The 20,193-nt window shown below is 39.1% G+C and overlaps 1 protein-coding gene across 4 annotated transcripts in view; it reads left to right on the forward strand.

Moving 5' to 3' along the window:
• The window catches only part of LOC122808806 (alpha-2-macroglobulin-like), a 2,637,399-nt gene that overhangs the window by 1,379,312 nt on the left and 1,237,894 nt on the right, over positions 1-20,193 (forward strand). For 3 of the 4 annotated variants that reach the window (XM_044079862.1, XM_044079863.1, XM_044079864.1), the window contains exon 17: positions 6,289-6,430. In XM_044079862.1, coding sequence (XP_043935797.1) covers positions 6,289-6,430 — 142 coding nt within the window. Of the gene's footprint in view, positions 1-6,288; positions 6,431-6,473; positions 6,571-20,193 lie in introns of all 4 variants that reach the window. The other variant, XM_044079865.1, reaches the window with a different exon arrangement.

Raw genomic sequence — 20,193 nt, forward strand, 5'->3', positions numbered from 1 at the left:
TGTATATATAGGTAGTATTTTAGTTTTTCTTCATTGAATATTAAACCAGAAATACTTTTAAAATTCATCATTTTATCAAATAAAGACTGCATAGAAGAATTAGATCCTGCTGATGTAATTAGAACATCATCTGCAAAAGTTGAATTTTTGATGTTGTATTTTCTTCTATTTCAAAACCCTCTATGTCAGTACTGTTTCTAATCAAATTAGCCCAAGGCTCCATTACTAAAGTGAATAATAGTGGAGAAAGTGGACATCCTTGCTTTGTACCTTTAAGAATGGGTATTTTTGTGAAACATATGTTCCTACCTTAATATAAGCCAGCGTTCCTTTGTATAAATGTTCAATTAAATTTACAAATGCATCAGAGAAATTTGTGCATTTCATTAAGGTAAACAGATAGTCCCAACTTACTGAATCAAATGCTGAACCTATATCAAGACTAATAAGTGTTAAATCTTTCTTTTTCCTATTTGCAAAATCAATTAATGTTAAAGTTCTTCTTATATTATCAAAAGTATTTCTATTTACAATGAAGCCCGTCTGATCTATGTCTATAATGCCGGGGATAATTGTCTTCAATCTATCAGCAAAAATACTCATAAACATTTTATAATCAACAACAGCATGCATTTTCTGAAGGATTATTAAGTCAGAAATGTCATATGTATGTAAATTGTATGAATACACATTTTTTGTGTTTGTTTTTTAAAATACTTCATAGTTTTTAATGTCAGGGTTCATATTTTAGTATTCATGCACATTTACATGTTTCACTTTTTCGTAATGTATATGGTTTTAAATCACATTTTTTTGTTCAAGTAAGTCACTGCTTTTAAATGCGAGTCAGGAAGTGATGTCATGTTTTAAAAGTATTTAACCAGGCAGTCATTTTTTTGTAATTGTCTGATGCAGTTCCTTGTAAATGCTTTTTGGAATGAAAGAGCTTACTTGCAGTTTGAAAAATAAATCCAGCACCTCTTTGTGAAGGCTTGATCTTTTTCGTGTAATTCTTCTGTCATAGACTACATCTGACAAACTATGCCAGTTGGCTGCAGCCCCTCTGATTCTAGCTTTGACCTCTTCATTCAGACTTCCCTTCTCCTCAACCACCCCTCCCAGATACTCAAAGCTGTTTACCTGTTCCACTATCTATCCTTCTGTCTCTGTTCTTAGCTTCTTCTGTTTTCCCCAATTTGCTGCCATTACCACTGTCTTATCTGTGCTTATTTTCATCCCATGTGCCTTCAGTTTTGCATTCCATTTCTCCTATCCTTTGCTGAAGTTCTAGCTCAGAGTCAGTCTGTAGTGTCACATTGTCTGCACCAGCAACTTTGTTGATTTGTCTCCTCCGACATGTTTGCTAATGTAGTCTATGAACAGCAGTGTGCTCAGAGCTGAACCCTGGTGTACATGCACTCTTACTGGGAACTCCTCTGTGAGGCTGAACACTGATCGTGCTTGAGTCATTGGGTCCTTGTACATAGCCTGCACTAGTTCTACCAGTGTTTCTGGGACTTCAAACCACCACAGCACTGCCCAGATCAGCTTTCTTGAGATCTTGTCATATGCTTTCTCCAAGTCTTGGACTCTCTCATCATTTCTAGGTCCTTCTCAAGTATCTGTCTCACTGCAAACATCGGGTCAATTGTGCTACATCCTGATCTTGAATCTCAACTGCTCATCTCCCATCTTACATTATACTACTCTGCGTATCCATTTATCAATCACCCTCTCCCGAACTTTCATGCAATGTGATAGGAGTTTGATGCCTCTGTACTGCCCACAATTGTGGATGTCCCTTTTGTTCTTGTACACTAGTACAAGTATGCTTATTCTCCAGTCATCTGGGATACTCCTTTCTGTCCACACTGTTATTAGTACCCTCAGGAGCCATTTCTCCCTTATCTCTCCCATCATCTTTATCATATCTGCTGTGACCTCATCTGAGCCTGCTGCTTTCCCTGACTTCATTTTCCTTAGTGCTGTTCTTACTTCTTCTAGGGTGGGCTCCTCCTCTTCTCTCATTATAGGGTGTTTCTGGGGTAGTACCACTTCTGTGGGGTTTTCTTCATTCAGAAGCTGCTCAAAATACTCCTTTCATCTGCCTTTGATGTCCTGTGGACTGGTGAGCAGGTTGTTGGTGACATCCCTTATGAAGGGTTTCTGACTGTCTTCTTTATCTTTCTGTCTTTGTCTTGCAACCTGATATAGTTTCTTTGTGCCACCTACTGAGTCACTTTCCAGAAGTTGGTAGAGTGCTTTAGGTGCCCTTTTCTTTGCTATTGCAACCTCTTTCTTGGCTTGTTAGCCAACCAGTAGTCCTTCCTAGCCTTGTCAGTCTTTTTTATCTCCCACTTCTTCCTGCACTCCTTTCTTTTAATGACTTCCTGGACTTCTACATTCCACCACCAGCTTTCCTTATGTAGCTTATTTCCATACCTGGCTCGAACACATATCTTTTCTGTAGTCCTAACACATGCTGTTTTTAGGTGCTGCCATTCTTGTTCAACTTCGCCTATTTCCTCCTCTTCTTGGGATTCTAGAGCCCTGCGTAATTCCTTGATCAGTTGTACTTTCTATTGTGGCAAGTAGTGGTTTATATTGTGGGTCGACTCTTTCACTGGGGATGACTTTGCAATCATGAATTCTACCCCAGTGCCTTTTCCTTACTAGGAGAAAGTCTACTTGAGTTGCACGTTGGCTACTCTTGTATGTGAACTTGTGACTCTCTCTCTTTCTGAATCATGTGTTGGCTACTATCAAGCCATTTGCCAGACAGGAGTCTAGAATGGCTTGCCTTCTATATTCCTGTTGCCCCACCCATCTGGGCCCAGGCAGTCCTCATATCCTGTTCTGTCTGTCCTGATATGTGCATTCAAGTCACCCATTATCAACACCCATTCATGTTGCCCTGCTGTATCTAGTAGGTCCTGCAACTAATTATGAATGCACTTTTTTACTCACTATCACAACCCTGCTGTAGGGCATAGGCTGAGATTATGAATACTGTCCTATCATTACACAGAAGTCTAACTACCATGAGTCTTTCATTAATTCTGATGATATCCCTCACTGCCTTCTGAAGCCTGTCTCTCTCTCTCTCTCTCACCTCAGTTCCTACACCATTTCTAGCCTGTCTCCCTCCTGAGTAGTAGAGTCTGTATCCCAAGCCAAGTGGCTTTGCTGCACTGCCCTTCCATCTTGTCTCTTGGATACATAGGATGTCCAGTAGCCTCCTCCATATCATCATGTCATCCACTTCCAAGCTGTGTTCTGTCATTGAACCTACATTAAGCATAGAAATTCTCAGTTCAATCACTGGCCGTGATTACCTGAGACTTAGCACTTGTGTGCATCTTATATCTTCTGAAGCCTACTCTTGTATGTGATTTTGTGACTGTCTCTCTTTCTGAACCATATGTTGGCTACTATAAAACCATTTGCCAGACAGAAGTCCCCCTTTTCCTGTCATTTCCAAAGTCCTCCAAAAGATCAGGCAGTACTTACTGAAGATGTTGCTAGTAACTCTATTTTGGCCCAGACAGTACTGGTTCTCCCTTCTCATGCAGCTGGTTAGGGGCAATTAATACAAATTTCAGTAAAGAGTGTATTTCTTCACAAAGAATAAGGGAACTCTTTTTCCTCCCATCACTCAAAATCTCAACCTAACTTTATGGCTGCTGAACCGTTTTAGGCACTTTTTTATAAGGAAGTGCAACAGATATTGAAAGAAGCAAGAAAACTTGCTAGAAGGAAATATTATTTATTCAAACTGAAAAGATTTTCAAATTGGTACCAAAATAGAGGACATGAGTTATCTCAAGTGTGTGCACCGCTTGTTAGTCACTACTTGTGTGAATTCATCGGTTATGTCCTAGTGCACATTTCAATAAAGGTACATCTGTTGGACATTTCAGCCTGTCTGCTACTGAATCCTTCCTCTTTCTTTTTTGTATCAAGTCAAATAATTTTTAAAGGGATTTTACATGTAAGCTCACCAGTAAAAAAGTAACTCCTTCTTGGACTTGAATTTTGTTTTAGAAAAGTTAACACAACCTCCCTTTGATTTGAGCCTGCAATCACAGCTCTTCTCTAAAGTTTCTAATCTGGAAGATATCCTTGCTGGTAGCTTTAAATTCTGCTATATGGTTATCTGAATTGTGGGCCCTTATGTCTAGTTAGACTTTTTTTATTTTTCACAAGGACAAGTTGAGTCTTAGAACCAAATCTTCCTTCATGCCTAAAGTTGTTTCTGAATGTACTCTTGTCATCATACTATCCAACTTCCTGTGGTCTATCCTGACCCTCAAAAAACAAGAAAGAAAGAATTATTTATTGACTGGATTTATATAGACAACTGAGATCTTATAAAGAAAAAAAATACATACTTTAGAAAGTCTAATCAACGTTTTGCATCTTGTGAAGATAAAAACATACACAGACAGTATCTTGAGCAAAATGTTCTGGATGGGCTACCCACTCTGCTAAGTTCTGCTATTGTAACCATGGCAAAAATCCCAATCAGAATGTCAAGGTTTACTCTGTTACAGCAGTTGCCACACCTGGGGTTTTCTAGAAAGGGGTGGACTCCACCTATTTTAGGAGCAAATACGTTTTCTCAGTTCACACTTTTACCAAACATTACAAGCTAGATCCTATTTCTAGAGCCAGAGTAGGCTTCACTAAAGCTGTTCTTCAGGTAATCCTAGACTCTGGTCTTTCTCCATCCAATCAAATATGTATTTGCTACTGCAGCTGTGACATAATGAAGAACATTATGCGGTTATGTATTTTACTTACCATAACAGTAGATGTTCAGATAGGTCACTGTGGCAGTACTAATGTCCTTCCTCCAGCCCCCTCATTATCCCCTTCCCTGACTGGAATGGGATGTATTCCTCTTTTTCCTTTCCTAACAAGATTACTTAGAGCTCTATGCTTCTGGCTTTAGTTTTTGGGCAAGAAAGCTGTGGTCTGAGTTTTGAAGCATCTATGCATCTTTCTTGTTCTACCATGCCCTTTTGAGCTAAGAGTGGATGTAAGATGCACAAGGAAGGAGCATTAAGCTTTGTAGGAAGTTTAGACATAACAATTTCCATGACACAATGCACCCCATATGTAAGTGCTACTGCAAAAGTGATTCATATGATTAGCAACTGTTTGGTAAGTAAACTACACAGCTGTACTTTACTTATTGTCCTCCGCAGGCTTTTAGCTCTACAGTCTTGGGGTTGATAATAGTTTCATGGACATAGCTAGAAACATTTGGAGTCTGGTTGTTTGTTTTCCATACCTAATACCTTTGGAATCTACTATCTCATTACCCTATAGAAAATACTCCTAGACCTGAAGAGCTCTCTTAAATCTTACCTGTTTTATGTTGTGTTATATGACAGACAAGCTGATCAACTTTTGACACCATCTTAAACTTTTATTGAACATATTATTGTTTAATATTTATTATTTTTGTTATTGTTATTGCTTTCTTAATGTTTTATTTTCATGTTTTGGTTCTAAGTGAATAGGCATCTAAATAAACCCAAAGTTGAAGATTAAATTATCAAGCGTATCCAGACTTTGATAGCAGTCTTTCTGAATGAAGGGAGAATGTGTATTTTAAATAAAAAATGAAGAGACCACTATTATGCCAAAATGCTATCCAGTGAAGAAGAGATTAGATTATGGTATTGTAGTACCATCATTAAAAGATATGAACATGAGATTCAAAAGATAACTATTATGTCTCGGATTAAGTAAAACAGTCTTGTACTACTAGTTTGATAGTTCACAGAATAGACCATACAGCACTGAAAATAGTTTAATCCTGTGTAGTATGTATGATAAAATTAGTGCTGCTTCATATTGTTGAGTGAAATATGCAGAAGAGATCATTAAAGGTCACAGCACCTTATAGTACTTAAAATAGAAGATTCCTCTTAAAGCTGCTAAATGTAGATGCCTAGAAAATGTTATAATTTTAATGTACAAGCTAGAAAAGTAACATCTAAGTGAGAGACTTGACTTTAAGAAAATAACTTATTTCTGTAATTCCATTGCAGCAGACAGGACAGATAGGTACGCTTATCTGCAATATTCAAATAGACAAGTCATCCTGCCAGATGTATAACCAGTAGAATTGATACTATAGAAAACTAATAAAAATGTAACCCTCATACTGTAGTGAAAAATATGGAGAAATATGATGATATAAGTTGGAGACTGCATAGTTAAATACTACTTTTACTGCCGTAGAACTTACTCATCCTACCAAATTTTCTTATCTAGGGAGCTGGATTGAAGGTTTTGACAGATATAAAGATTAAGAAACCAGCTGAATGTTTGGTGTATGCATTGTCTCGTTATGGACTAAGTGGTTCTCGAATGGATTCTTTACCTGACCGTCGTGGACCTGGTGGACCTATGCTTGGTGAGAAACATTTTGATAATTCCTTTTTCCATTCTTAATGCAGGCAATGGGCTTACAGATCCTAGTACCTGGTGATTTGAAACGACAAGCCGACTGTTTGCTCTACCCAGAAGCTATATCTTATGACACTGCAGTGGAGGGTAGGTAATCTGATTTGTATATTTGATGTCTTAATCTGTAGCCTAACTGACTGGTGAGCTAGTAGAGCATTATTATGCTATGTATCACAGTAGGAATTTTGTTTAATTAACAAATGTGTACTACAAACCAGTATAGTTAAGAATCATCTGCACTGGAGTGCTTGAGGCACAAAAATACCTATGCAAACACTTCCAAGTAAATTTCTAAACCTATGAGACTTTGTTGTCTACATGGGAACTATACATATGTCTTTCCATTGTCCGTTTGTAAATCACCTTTCCAGCCTCTCTTCCCAATCTTTGCTAACACTGTTTGATTGATTCTTATAGGTATCATGCATTATTTTATATGATGTACTAAATTATCACTTTTTAAAGAGCAGCTTATATTGTAGACTCATCTAAAAAAAATCATACCAGAACCGGTCCTTCATTGCCTTTCTGTTTGATTTTACTGTGGTACTAATCCCTGGTAGTGAAGCACTCTTTAACTTGCAGTCCAAACTTCTGCTTGGCCTCACCCAACTCTGTTTCATTTCCCAATCTAGTTATTTGCTCCCAATACCTCAGTTCCTGTGTTAATTTTCTCCAGTAAATTCTAGCCCTCTCTTGCCCATTTTCTAAACTCATTCTTACAGTTATCTCTACTGGCAAAATCTCCTTTCTCCATTCATGTATTGGCTTAATTCTTAGAATACTTTCTGTTACTTTATGAGTATAATATTCTGTATGGTTGTTACTGTTCTCCTTAAGGACCTGCATCCAAAATTCTTCTCTAATTTTCTTGATTTCTTGATTCCCCTCACTCATTTTATCATCATACCGTTTCACTTTGATTTATAAGCTCTTGCTTATGTTATGTATATGAGCCTTAACTGTATAGCTCTAAAGTATCCCTTTATATCAAGTAATCCTAAACCACCTTGTTTTGTGGGATTATAAGCTTGTCCCACAGTACCCTTGTTCTCTTCTCTACCAGAATAAATTCCTTCAACTTTTTATTAATTATCATAAACAGCTTCTGTGGTTGATAAAAATATGCCTGAACTGTGTAAAAATCTAAAGGGTCTAAAAATTTCACTGCTTATCACTTAACTATTCAGATCCATAATCAAGAACCTGTGGCTTCTCAGTTTTGTGCAATTTTTAGTAGTATTTTTAGTAGTAGGCTCCTCCCACATATCCTTATTTGCTGAAACAAAATTGTTTTTAATCTATACACTTAAACACTTCACCTTGTCATGTCAGCACAAATGTGGATATTGCTGAACTAATTAATGCATGAGTACAGCATTTGCTGCTGTGGTCTTTGGTTTATCTTCAGTAATTTTATATCCCAAAATGACTTGAAACTTTCTCAAAATGTTCCACAACACCAGCATATCCTTTTCTGGATTTCTCCAAGTACAAACAAGATAAACTTTTCTTGATGATCATGCTGGTTATATCCTTAATTTATGAGTCTTATTTTATTTTCTAATGGATGTAAATCAAAAGCAAATTACAGACGGAAAGAAGACACCCCTGCCTTGTTCTTCTGTTCAAACAAAGGTTGTCAGACAGATAACCTCCCATTTTAATTATTGCCTTCGTCCCTTCATTTTTCCTCCTAATTGATTTTATTAGTCTATCAGGGGAATGCAAATATAACTATTGCTCTCCTCATAAAATCCCTTCTGATACTGTGATATCCTTCTCTATGGATCATCATTTTCTGTAAATTTGGAATGTTGGCCCGTCCTCAAAAAACACTTAATTTTGGCAACACCTTTGCCATTCTCTTAGCTAGTATAGACATAAATACTTTATAATCATGGATTAAAATTGGAATTGATCTGCATGAATTTGAGTCTGAAGGGTCTTTACCCTCTTTGTGTAGTTCAGCCACCAAAGCTTTCTTCCAAGTAACTGGAAATTCTTTCTTTTAAAATACTGTTTAAACATTCCAGATATTTATCACTTTTCTCTTCCAACTTTCCAAACTTTCTCAGGAATACCATCTGTTCCTGGAGACTTCCCTGTTAACTTATTATTCATCTTTATTTTTATCATAGGTTTATTGGTTGGTACTAGGCTATCAGCCCTAGGGCCTATATAAGCCTAGCCATAACAATTCCTTGGCTATTTCTTCCCACACTATTTACTTCCCTGGACCCCTGTCTAGCAGGGCGACTGACGTGATCACTGGGGTGAATTTCCTTTCTCCCATCCAATCATCAAGGTTCCTTTTGAAGAGGGCCAAAGAGGTGCTCTGCTTGTCATTTATGGGCAGTCTATTCCAGAGTCTGGGGAGTCTCTGGGTCAGGGACCTATCCCTCCAGCATGTTTTGTTTATTGTGATGACAAGGTTTAAATCCTTGGAGCATGTAGCTCTGAGGGATTGGGATTTCTTTAAGTGTAGCATGTCCAACAGCTCCGGGTTTGACATGGCCTTGTATGTTAAGCAGAGATCGCCTCGGAGTAGACGATATGCGACAGAGTATAGCTGGAGTTTTTTAAGGTGACCAGCATAGGGCATCTGCTTTAGGCCTGTGATTCTTTTAGTGAGGTATTTCTGCAGCCTTTCCAGTTGTTGCAGATGTCTTGAGAGGTACATACCAAATGGGGCATTGTATTCTACAATGGGTCTAATGAGGGACGAGTACAGTGGGACAATGACCTCCTTTTTTCTGGATGAAAAGCCCTTAGTGATGAGGTGTGCCACATAGAAGGATTTCCTGACTGTTGTGGCGATGTGGTTATTGAAGGTGAGACCATTGTCCACCTGTGTCCCCAAGTCTCTTATCACACTTTCGGTGTTTAGTGTACTGCCACCTATGTGGTAATTCATGGGTACATGTTTTTTCCCAAAGGGGATAACTATACATTTCTTGGCATTGAGCTTGAGCCCATGGCTCTGGCACCAAGCATCTGTTCTTGTAAGGCCCTTTTGTAGAGTATCGACATAATTTGGGGATTCAATAATGGCTCCCAGTTTGCAGTCATCTGCGAACTTTGTTAGCCAGACTCCCTTAGTGTTGGCCTGTACTTCAGAGAAGTAGATGCCAAACAAGAGAGGTCCCAGGACTGAACCCTGAGGTACTCCACTTTATCTCAGCTGTTCCCATCTTAGCTATTAATTGTTGAGGCTCATTTTCCTCTGATGTCTGCATAATTAAGTCTTCAATAAATATTTCAATTAGTCCTTTTCTTGGTCTTCATATTCCTATAATTTATACATTTTTTTCATAAAATTTCTGAAATATCTTTGATACCGTTATAGGATCGTTAGTTATTTTTCTTGTCTTAAGCTTCTTAAAGTTTTGTGACAAACCTTACTACTGTCTTTTGCCTAAGTTGCTGTGCTAATGTTTTTTGTGCTGTGGAGGTATTATCAAAAATAGTCACTTAACAGCAATCTTTCTGAACTCATACATGTTGTCCAGATACTCCCTTATTTTCCCTTTAATGCTCTGCAGTTGCTCCTCTTGTTATTCTGTGACATTCCCCTTATTCTACAATACTTCCTTTGTCAGCCTTTCTAAATAATTCCTATTTGTTCTTCCCCATATTTGTTTCTCTTTATTTCCACCTTGCTTTTAAATTCCATTTTTAATTTTTCAACTCACTAACTGAAGAAAACTGTATTGCCCTGATAACTCTCGAGTCATTTCCACTACCCATTCCTTACATTCCTTTATATTTGTAACATTAGGAAAGTGCCATTATATCATTTTACTTCATTACCCATATCTTTGCCTTAGTTTTTATTTACTTCATTATCCATCTTTGTCTTAGTTTTTATCTGTATATAATCTGAAATAGTTGTTAAAAGTGTGCCAAAGCCTTTAAGTCTTTACACAAACTTTTGTGAAATTTAATGTCTATTCAGATTAGCCCAGTTATTGTAGTTATGTAAATTCTGTCTGAGTTCCTACTACTGAACTCACATGTTGCATACCAAGTATTCTCATATATTTCTTCAGAAATATACCATCTTTTGTTATAGTTTCCCTTCTACATCTCCTGATATATCCTAACTATTGCAAAGCACCTTCCAATTCCCACCCGTAAATAATATTTCTTGCTGTAAGCTGATTGTTTCTCGCTCAGTTTTCTTAAGCTCCGTAACATGCCAGCATAATATTTCTCTTCTAGCTCCACAAATCTACCATTGTTGTCTTTTCCCCCCTCATCTGTCACTACTGGAATCACTCTAGCAGTCAGTATTATTACTCCTTCTTTCCTTTGTCTACTGAATGTGCATCCTGAAATCCTTTCTTTGTCAAATTCATGTGCTGATTTCTACTCAAATGTATCTCATGCAACATTGGTATTTGCAGCCTAAATTTCTTAATATAATTCTTTGCTTCTTGTCTATACTTGTAAGACTGTTAACATTCCATGATAATAAGGAAAGAGTAACTAATATGATAGAAAGCTATTGCTCCCACCTATTTTGCATGACAATTCATTCAAATGTATATTTTCAATGACTGACTTGCATGCAGATGTTTGTTAGGCTACTGTGTTATACAGTTGCTTCTTTTTCATCTCCATTTGACCCTTTGTGACATTTTTGAATGAAAACACTCAGAAAATACATTTCCAGAATCTAATCTACCCCTTTAACTTAGAACAAATAGACAAAACTATTTACGTTTTGAACAAAAGTAGTTCACCCCTCCCGAAAGAAGCAATTACTCCAAATTGACAGCTGCAGTCACTGGCATTACCTAATCTAATGTTAAGAAAGTTCATCATATTGATAACCGCTGCAATGGCAATGGCTTATGTTCTGCTAAGGATGTAACAGCTGGCCAGCTTCCACAACTTCAAGGGCACCTTCCACATTATCAACCATTAATCAGCTGAGATGGAGAAAGGGTGGCTTGGATGCCATGTACTTCAGAGCTTTCCTGCTACTAAAGATCACTCCTTTTGCAGGCTTTCAAGTAACAGTGGCCAGCTAAAGCTTTCAATTGCTTGGCTGATAATTTCCCTTTGAGGGAAAAACTTCCACTTTTTAAACTTATGATGTAAACTGAAATTTTTCTGTGAAATTTATAACTTTAAGCTAGGAAAACATTTTGTTGACTGACGTGATTTTTAGTAAGTTTTGTTCAGGATCATTTATTTTACATTTGTGGAAAAAAGTTATTAAACAATGTTAAAAGTATTTTTCCTTGATAAAAGCTGTGCTATTTTACTTTTGTGGGCTTGGATAAGTGTTTAAAGTGCTTTTCACTGTTTTTTTGGTGGAAGAAATGACCTTCTTAATATTTAACTGTTTTACTCACTACTGCTGCCAGGCTTACCCCAGAACTAGGCATGTTTTTCGACTTTACTATGGAACAGTCTACCAACTTCTTGGCTCTTCCTTCTTCCAGTCACACAAAAAAATAACAATAAGCCTTTGCCATTTTATGAGGCTTTTCCTTTTAAATGAGAACACTCTTTTTCCTGTCAGTTTAAAAGTTTTTCTGTGTTGAAATTGTGTTTACTTTACTTTTTTGGGCTGGCAAAGTGTTGTAAAATGAATTTTACTTTGTTTTACGTGAAAAAATTACTTTTAAAACTTAAAAATTGTTCTGGGTTTTGCTACTTGTTTTTCTGTGAAATTTGTAACTTTAAGCTAGGACAACTTTTTGTTGACTGACATGATTTTTAGTAAGTTTTATTCAGGAGCATTTCTTTTATGTTTGTGGAAAAAAGTTATTAAACTATATTAAAAGTATTTTTCCTTGATTAAAGCTGTGCTATTTTACTTTTGTGGGCTTGGATAAGTGTTTAAAGTGCTTTTCACAGTTTTTTTTTGGTGGAAGAAATGACCTTCTTAATATTTAACTGTTTACTCACTACTGCTACCAGGCTTAGCCCAGAACTAGGCATGTTTTTCAGCTTTACTATGGAACAGTCTACCAGCTCCTTGGTTCTTCCTTCTTCCAGTCACACAAAAAAAAATAACAATAAGCCGTTGCCACTTTATGAGGCTTCTAATTTTAAATGAGAACACTTTTTCCTGTCAGTTTAAAAGTTGCTTAAAGTGTCTGAAACTCATTTTTTTCTATGTTGAAATTGTGTTTACCTTACTTTTCTGGGCTGGCAAATTGTTGTAAAATTATTTTTACTGTGTTTTATGTGAAAAAATTTACTTTTAAAAATTGTTCTGGGTTTTGCTACTTGTTTTCCCTGGGAAACAGGCATGGTTATTTGGCTTGACCATGGAACAAACTGCCAGTCCCAAAAACAGTTCTTCTTCCAACCATAAAAAAAAAAAACGTTAAGCAAAAAGTCTTTGTCATCACAGTTGGCTAGCAATTTTCCTCAGCCAGAGGTGGGTGACTGCTTTTGCCATTAGTTGTACTTCAGAAGTACAGCTGCATAAAATCTTACCATAATGGTAGATTTCCTTACCTTCACTGCTGCAGTATTCTTTATAGATGGGATTCCCTGCCATGGAAGCCTGACATTCAGCCCATCTACCAAAGACTACTGTTGCTTTAAGGTATGCTAATTGGCACTCAAATGCTCCTTGCATAGGGTAGGGCATAATGCTGACATTCAGGTATACCATAATCAGAACTAATTGCCCCAGTAGGAACACAGGCCAAGAAACCCCAAAGGTAACCTGTATATCCAGGAAGGCAAAAGAGTAGGGGGTGGTGGAGGGATGGCATGAATACTGCAACAGTGAAGGCAAGGACATCTACTGTTGAGGTAAGATTTTACACAACTGTACTATGTCTTTACATTCACCTCTGCAGTATTCTTTACAGATGGGAGAGTGTCAAAGCTGAAGAGGAAACATGGGAGGAAGAAGGAGCAGAAGATTCCCATAAAAACCATGAAGAACGATACTAGCAAAATCATCCCTAGCTGTAGAAATACCATCCAACTTGTAGTGCTTGGTAAAGGTATGCACAGTAGTCCAGGTAGCTGCTTTGATAACAGAATTAGCATCTAAGCCCATGAAAAAGGCACCAGAAGAAGCCACAGCTCTAGTAGAATGAGCCTTATCAGAAGAAGGAAGGATCATGCAGTGAAAAGTTTAACAAAAAGAAATAGCCTTAGAAATCCAAGAAGAAATCGTTTGCTTGGATATAGCTAAACCCAAATTGCTTGGATACAGCTAAACCCAAAGACCAAGGATGAAAATAAACAATCAACTGATCATTTTTTCTAATAGCCTGAGTCTTATCCAAGTAAACCCTGAGTTGTCTATGCATATCCAAAGTATTAAGCACCCTCTTATAGTCAGATTGCAGAGAGGGGAAAATAGTAGGCAAATTAATAGACTGATTAAGTGATAACTTATTAACCACCTTAGACATAAAAGAAGGATTTATGCTCAAGGACACCCTGTCCTCATGAAAGATCAAAAAAGGAGGATGAGCCATAAGGGCTTGCAACTCAGACACCTGTCTGGCAGAAGTAAGAGCTAACAAAAGAACAGTCTGCCAAGAACAATATTGCAAAGAAGCTGAAGCAGACAGTTCAAAAGAAGACTGAGCCAACATCTAAAAAAACAAAATTAAGACCCCAGGGAAGAGGAACAGGCTCCCAGTGAGGTCTAATATTAAGGACGCCTTTAAGAAATTGTTTAACCTCAAATGTAGAAACTAAAGGAGGAGATAAAGGCAGACAAGCAGAGATGGCTGATAAGTGGGCCTTAACAGAAGACTAGGCCAAATCAGCATTGAGCAAGTCACAGAAATAAGAAAGAACCAAAGAATCATCCACAGTAAGTGGGTTCAGGTTACAAGAGAGAGACACCAAATAAAAAACTTCTTCCATTTGGATAAGTAGGATTACCTAGTAGTAGGTTTCCTGGCCTATGCAGAACTTGCAGCATGTCCGCAGAAAAAAAGGCGTCTATAAGGAATCAAAATCCTATCACCCACAGTGTCAGTCTTCTGCAATTAGATCCACACTGCAAGTAACTTGTAATGATTGCCCCTGGCTAGATGCAGAAATAGAGGGAACCAGTGCTGCTGTGGCCAAAAGGGAGTCACCAACAAGATTTCAGAATATTTTGTTGAATCTTGAACAGGACTTTTGGAATGAGAGAAAGGGGATGGAATGCATAAAGAACCACCCCCTTCCATGAAAATGAGATGGCATCTACTTCCACACAAGAGGACCTGGGACTTTCGCACAAAACAGAGGAAGTTGTCTTTTCAGACAGGAGGCAAAAAGATCCACTTGAGGAGTACTCTCACTGGTGGATTATGTCCAGAAACACATCCCTGACCCTGTGAAGCATCCATTCATGGGACTGAGTTAAAGACCTGCTCTGATTATCTGCCAAAGTAAACTGCCTGAAGAGTCACTTGATATTTGACAGCAAGATCCCATAACAGAAGTGCTAAATGGCAAAGAAGATAAGATCTCGTCCCTCCCTGTTTGTTGATATACCACATTACTCTGGTATTTTCTGTGAACACCTTTAGAAGCTCGGGATACAAACGGGGTTGAAAGGCCTGAAGTGCCAGCAGAAGAGCTCTCATCTCTTTGACATTGATGTGCTCCTTCTGCTGACAAGGCGACCACACCCCCTGTACTTTTAGGGACCCAAAAGTTGCTCCCGATCCCATGTCTGAAGCATCTTTGAACAATTCTTGAGAGGAAGGAAGGGGATGAAAATGGATTCTTGGATTCAGAGACAGCTGCTGAATCCACCAGTAAAGTTCCTGCCTAAGAGAAGGAAGAAGAGGAACTACGAAGTCTAGATGATGAGCATGTTGAAGCCAAACTGATTCCAGAAACCAGTGAAACATGATGCTTGACCAGAGAGAGCATTGGAATGGTAGATGTCATGACATCCAGAGCTCTCAGAAACTTCCTGGCAGTAAGAGAAACTAGAGGAACAAGAGTTTGAAAGTAATAAAAGAGATTTAAGGCCTTTGGTAGAAGCAGGGATGCAAGCATTGACACCATCCGAATCCTGCAACCCAGAAAAAGATGATCCTGTGGAGTCAGATAAGACTTTTTGAAATTTATGTGAACCCCTGGCTCTGAGAAGGGAAATGACAAAATAAAGATTTTACAAAATCATCTGTGTAGAGTATGCCTTAGTCAGTAGGTCATCTAAGTAAGGAAGTATTTGGTTCCCTTGAAGCTTGCAAGATGCAATCACAGGAATGAGGCATTTGATGAACACCCTTATGGCAGTAGAAAGGCCAAAGGGCAAAGCAGAGAACTGAAAATGCCACTGAAATGCCAGGAAGCAACAGAGAAATGCAAAAACTTCCTGAAAAGAGGATGGATCAGAATATGGAGATAAGCGTTCTTGAGATCCAGAGACACCATATAGGCCTGAGGGAGCAAGAGAGAAAACAGAGTCTGAAGGGACAACATCTGAATGGAAGGCACCTTCAGAAAAGTGTTTAGATGTGAGAGGTCTAGAATAGGTCTCCAAGTACCCTCTTTCCTGGGCACTAGAAACAGTCTGGAGTAGAACCCTTTCCCCCTTTGGGATACAGGTACCTCTTGAATAGTACTCTGAGTGAAGAGATCTTGAAGAACCTCTGGAAAAAAAGGGAAGTTGTTCCCAAGCAGGCTGCGGAATGCCCATAAATGGAGGACAGGATTTCCACACTGTGATGTACCCCTGACAAATGATATACACAACCCAAGAATCCTGAGTGATCTGAAGCCAGACAGGAAGAGAAAAAGAAAGGCGAAGAGAAAGAGGAATGTGGCTGGGAAGATATGGCTAATCATACAGCACCTGTTTTTTCAGGAAAGGAAGGCTTTTGAATCCCTAAAAACTGAGTGGACTTCGCAGGAGGAGCCTGTTTGCTACTCTTTTTACTTTTAGTAAAGGGTGACATTGCCTATGAACAAAAGGCTGGCTTAGTGGGTAGTTTCTCTGAAATTTAGGCATAGGAGAAACAAACACAAATTTAAGCTGTTGTAAGGCCTTACCCTGAAGTTATGTAAACAAATCAACAGCTGCTTCCCCAAACAAAAGTTTAGTATCCAGAGGAGCATCCATCAACTCAGTCTTAATATTGGCAGGTAGAGTTTGAAGCCTAAGCCAAGAATATCTCCTCATCACTGAACCAAGAATGGCAGCCCTATGGCCACATCATGACTACATTTGATAGAATGACAAATGACTTGAGAGGAGGTCCCTAATAAGCAAAGAACAGAAATTTTACCTTCATAGTCTGTAAAATAAGAAATAAGTTGACAGGCCTGAAAATGAAGCTCTAACACATACCTAGACATATGGGTTTGATTATTAATAGCCGTAAAAGCCAGGGTAGCAGAAGTGTAAACCTTCTTACCTAGTCTTTCCATATTTCTGCTGTCCATGTCAGAAGGCAATAATTTGGGAGAAGGAAGCAATTGAGATGTCTTATCAGTGACTGCAGAGACCACAGAGGGGTCATCAGCAGGACATTTATAAAAAGAAACAATCCTTAGGCAACCTATTATCAGGCTTCTTGGGAGCAGGGGCAGAGAATTAGGTACATCAAAGGCACTGGAAAAAGCATCCAGCAAAGCAGCCAAAACAGGAAGAATAGCTGCAGGTTTTGGAGATTCCAGCTGCAGAAAACCATAGCTCTTCTTATGGAAATCAGAGACCTGAGCACAACTCCACTTAAAAAATTCCGTCATCCTAGAGAAGGAAATTGCCTCAAAAGGAACAGCAGGACTATTAGATTTGTCCTCCTGTGACCCGTATTTCAAAGGAGAGGGAATCTGAGTAGAATACGTCAGGGATTCATCATCAGAATCCAACTTTTCCTCAAAAGAAACCTGTTATTTAGGTCTTCCAAGTGGAGTAGAGGACCAAGGAGAAGCAGGAACAGAACCCCCCTGAGGAGGCTTTAATGACATTAAAACAATAAATAGCCCCTTGAGTAAAGTTCTGCCCCTCACTTTGTGGATCCTTAAAGAGGAGAAGAAACGTTTAGTTTTTGTTTCTTTTTTAAGGGAATATCCACCCTAAAAAAACTGAGAAGGCTCAGACCCTGCAAGATATTCAAGAACTGTAGTAGGAACTTCTTCTCCATCTAAAATCTGAGGACCCCCCCCCCCAGGCCCTTCAGGTAAAAATAACTATGGCTCCCCCTGTGCATCTGAAACAGATGCTTGCAAAGCCTCTTTGGACGTGCTGTCAACCAGATCCTTACCTGCCTCCAACCCAGTTGTGACTGAGGAATCCTACAACACAGCTAGATGAGCCTCCAGGTTCAAAATGAACTCAGGCAAAACACCCGGCAGTGGCTGGGCAGTGGAAAATCCCAATCATACCCTTTTCACCTTCTTTTTCCCTAATGGCTGACCCTCAGTGTAAGAGATTCTATCCATTGCATCTTTAGAGAGAAGCTTAAGATGCTGGTTCTCGATACAAGGAAAGAGAAGAAAGTGTACTACGAAGAGTTTTTGGGATGAATGCCTGACAAACTGAACAAAAAGTATGGTCATGAGGAGCTGCTAGGCAAAAAAGACACATCATGGTGGTCTTTATGGAAAATCGCTCTCTCACACTGGCATTTACCCTTCCTGGATGACATTAACCCCAAAGAGCACAAAAAAGGCAAGAAAAAACAAAATCCCCAATGGTGCACTTATCTGCAACTAATAGGAGTCACTAAACACGATGAGTCACTGGAGAATGAAAATGCATACAACTTGAGGAAAATGGATGCAGGAGAACATACTAATGGCAAAAAGATGCATTCAGACTGGTGGCAAAGACGTTTAGGTTATGGTAGGCCTGAATGTCACCTTTATACCCTATTCTACACAAAGAATATTTGGGTGCAGTTTGGTGTACCTTAAAGCAGCAGTAGTCTTTGGAAGACTAGCTGGACATTGGGCTTCCATGACTGGGAATCCCATTTGTAAAGAATACTTCAGCAGTGAATGTAAGGACATCCACTTTTATTTATTTAATTTTAATTTAATGTATTTATTTATTTAACCTACTTTTTTCTGCTGTAGCACCTATATATCTGCTGTAGCACCTATATCCACTATGGACTGGGGGTTAGCCATGTGTTCTTGGGATGATGTTCATTGGGTAAGTGAGAGCCACTCTAGTAATCCTTAGGAGAGGGAACAGGAAAGGCTTACCTATTTTGTCAGAATGTTGTGCCCATCCCTGGGGAAGCATCTGCTGTTAACTCTATTGGCTCCATTTTTCCTGTCCAATAGAAACAGAAAACTAAACATGTATCTAGGAAAGGATACTCCTTACCTTGGATGCCCACAGACAACTCAGGTACTATCCTGACAGAATTAAATCTTTTGGATCATATCAATTGATGTTAAGTTGTCCATCTCGCCTTCGGTCTTGCTGTTTGGGATCAGAGCCGATCCTCGGCTCTGACTCGGCCATCTTCAATAGCTCGAGAGCTGTTTACTGGCTCAAGGCTACCCCTTATCCCATCATGCCCAGTGACAGTTACCTAGATCTCATTTGCCGCTTCACCTACGAGGAGCTTTGTTTCTGGCTCAGGCTTGTATACTTTTATATTCTTACATAGTTATATTTGTTTAGACTTCTTAAACCTAGAGTTTACTTCCCCCTTATCGTTTTATTCTCTGTGGGTGTTCTGTGGCCATCGCTCCTTTCTGCAGCTCTTTTTTTTTCTTCAGAACTCGTTTAAATTAGAGAGTTCTCCCCCTTCCTCTTAGGACAACCGTTTAACTTAGAGGCTCTCCTTTCCTTCCCTTTTTACTTTAAAAAAAAAAAAAAAAAAACTGTTGTGTTTGCTTAGTAGTATAGATTTTTTTTGTCTGTCTGTATTGTGGTTCTTGGATTGTGTTGTTTTTGTAGAGTCATGTCCAAGGATACGAAAGTATCTGGCTTCAAAAAGTGTGACTCATGCTGTCAGAAAATCTCTCTGACAGATGGGCACACTAGATTTGTTTATTGTTTGGGCACTGTTCACCTGCAGGACTCCTGTTTTATTTGCCACACTTTTAGTCCAAGAGTCCTGCAGGAGCGAAAAAACAAATTAATCCTTCAGGGATTACTGAAGCCTCAGGATTCACCAGCTAAGAGTACTCAGCCAGCGGAATCCCCTAAATCTGCCAAGCCATCGGCTCCACCTTCGCAGCCGACTCCTGTACTGGACCAACCAAGTATGTCAGTTCCGGCTGGCACTGACAAGACAACTCCTCCAGTGGCTCCATCAGATGTTTCAGAGCTGTCTCGAAGCCATAAGAGACTGAGGTCCCTGTCCTTGGAGTCCATCTTGGTCACCGTTATTACACAGTGGACGTAGCCACCATTCTTCACACTCCTCTCGATTCTCTAGGCTTTCAGATCATGATGTGGAGAGAGTAGTAAGTAGGTTGCTTAAGTCACAGGCACTAGCAAATTAATGTCCAGCCCACCTCAACAGGTATCGGCTCCAACCGCCTCTATTTCCATTCCTCCTCTTACTCCATTTTGTTCAGAGCCAGAGATCATTGATGTGCGGGTAGTGGAACTGTCGGCTCCGATCACCATCTCTCCTTCGGTTCCGACTTTGGTTCCGATTACCTCAATTGTGCCTTCTATCGAGGGCTCTCTGGTCGGTTCCAAGGGGGGGAGTTGCATCGGACCCTTGTCTGACCCTGTTCTCCCCCTCGGAGCTTCGGCGCAGGTGAGCTCGGCTCCAGTATCAGCCTTGGAGC

This window comes from Protopterus annectens, chromosome 8.part0 (assembly GCF_019279795.1).
Source record: "Protopterus annectens isolate FY-2018-M chromosome 8.part0, PAN1.0, whole genome shotgun sequence".
In the NCBI taxonomy this organism is placed as follows: Eukaryota; Metazoa; Chordata; order Ceratodontiformes; family Protopteridae; genus Protopterus; species Protopterus annectens.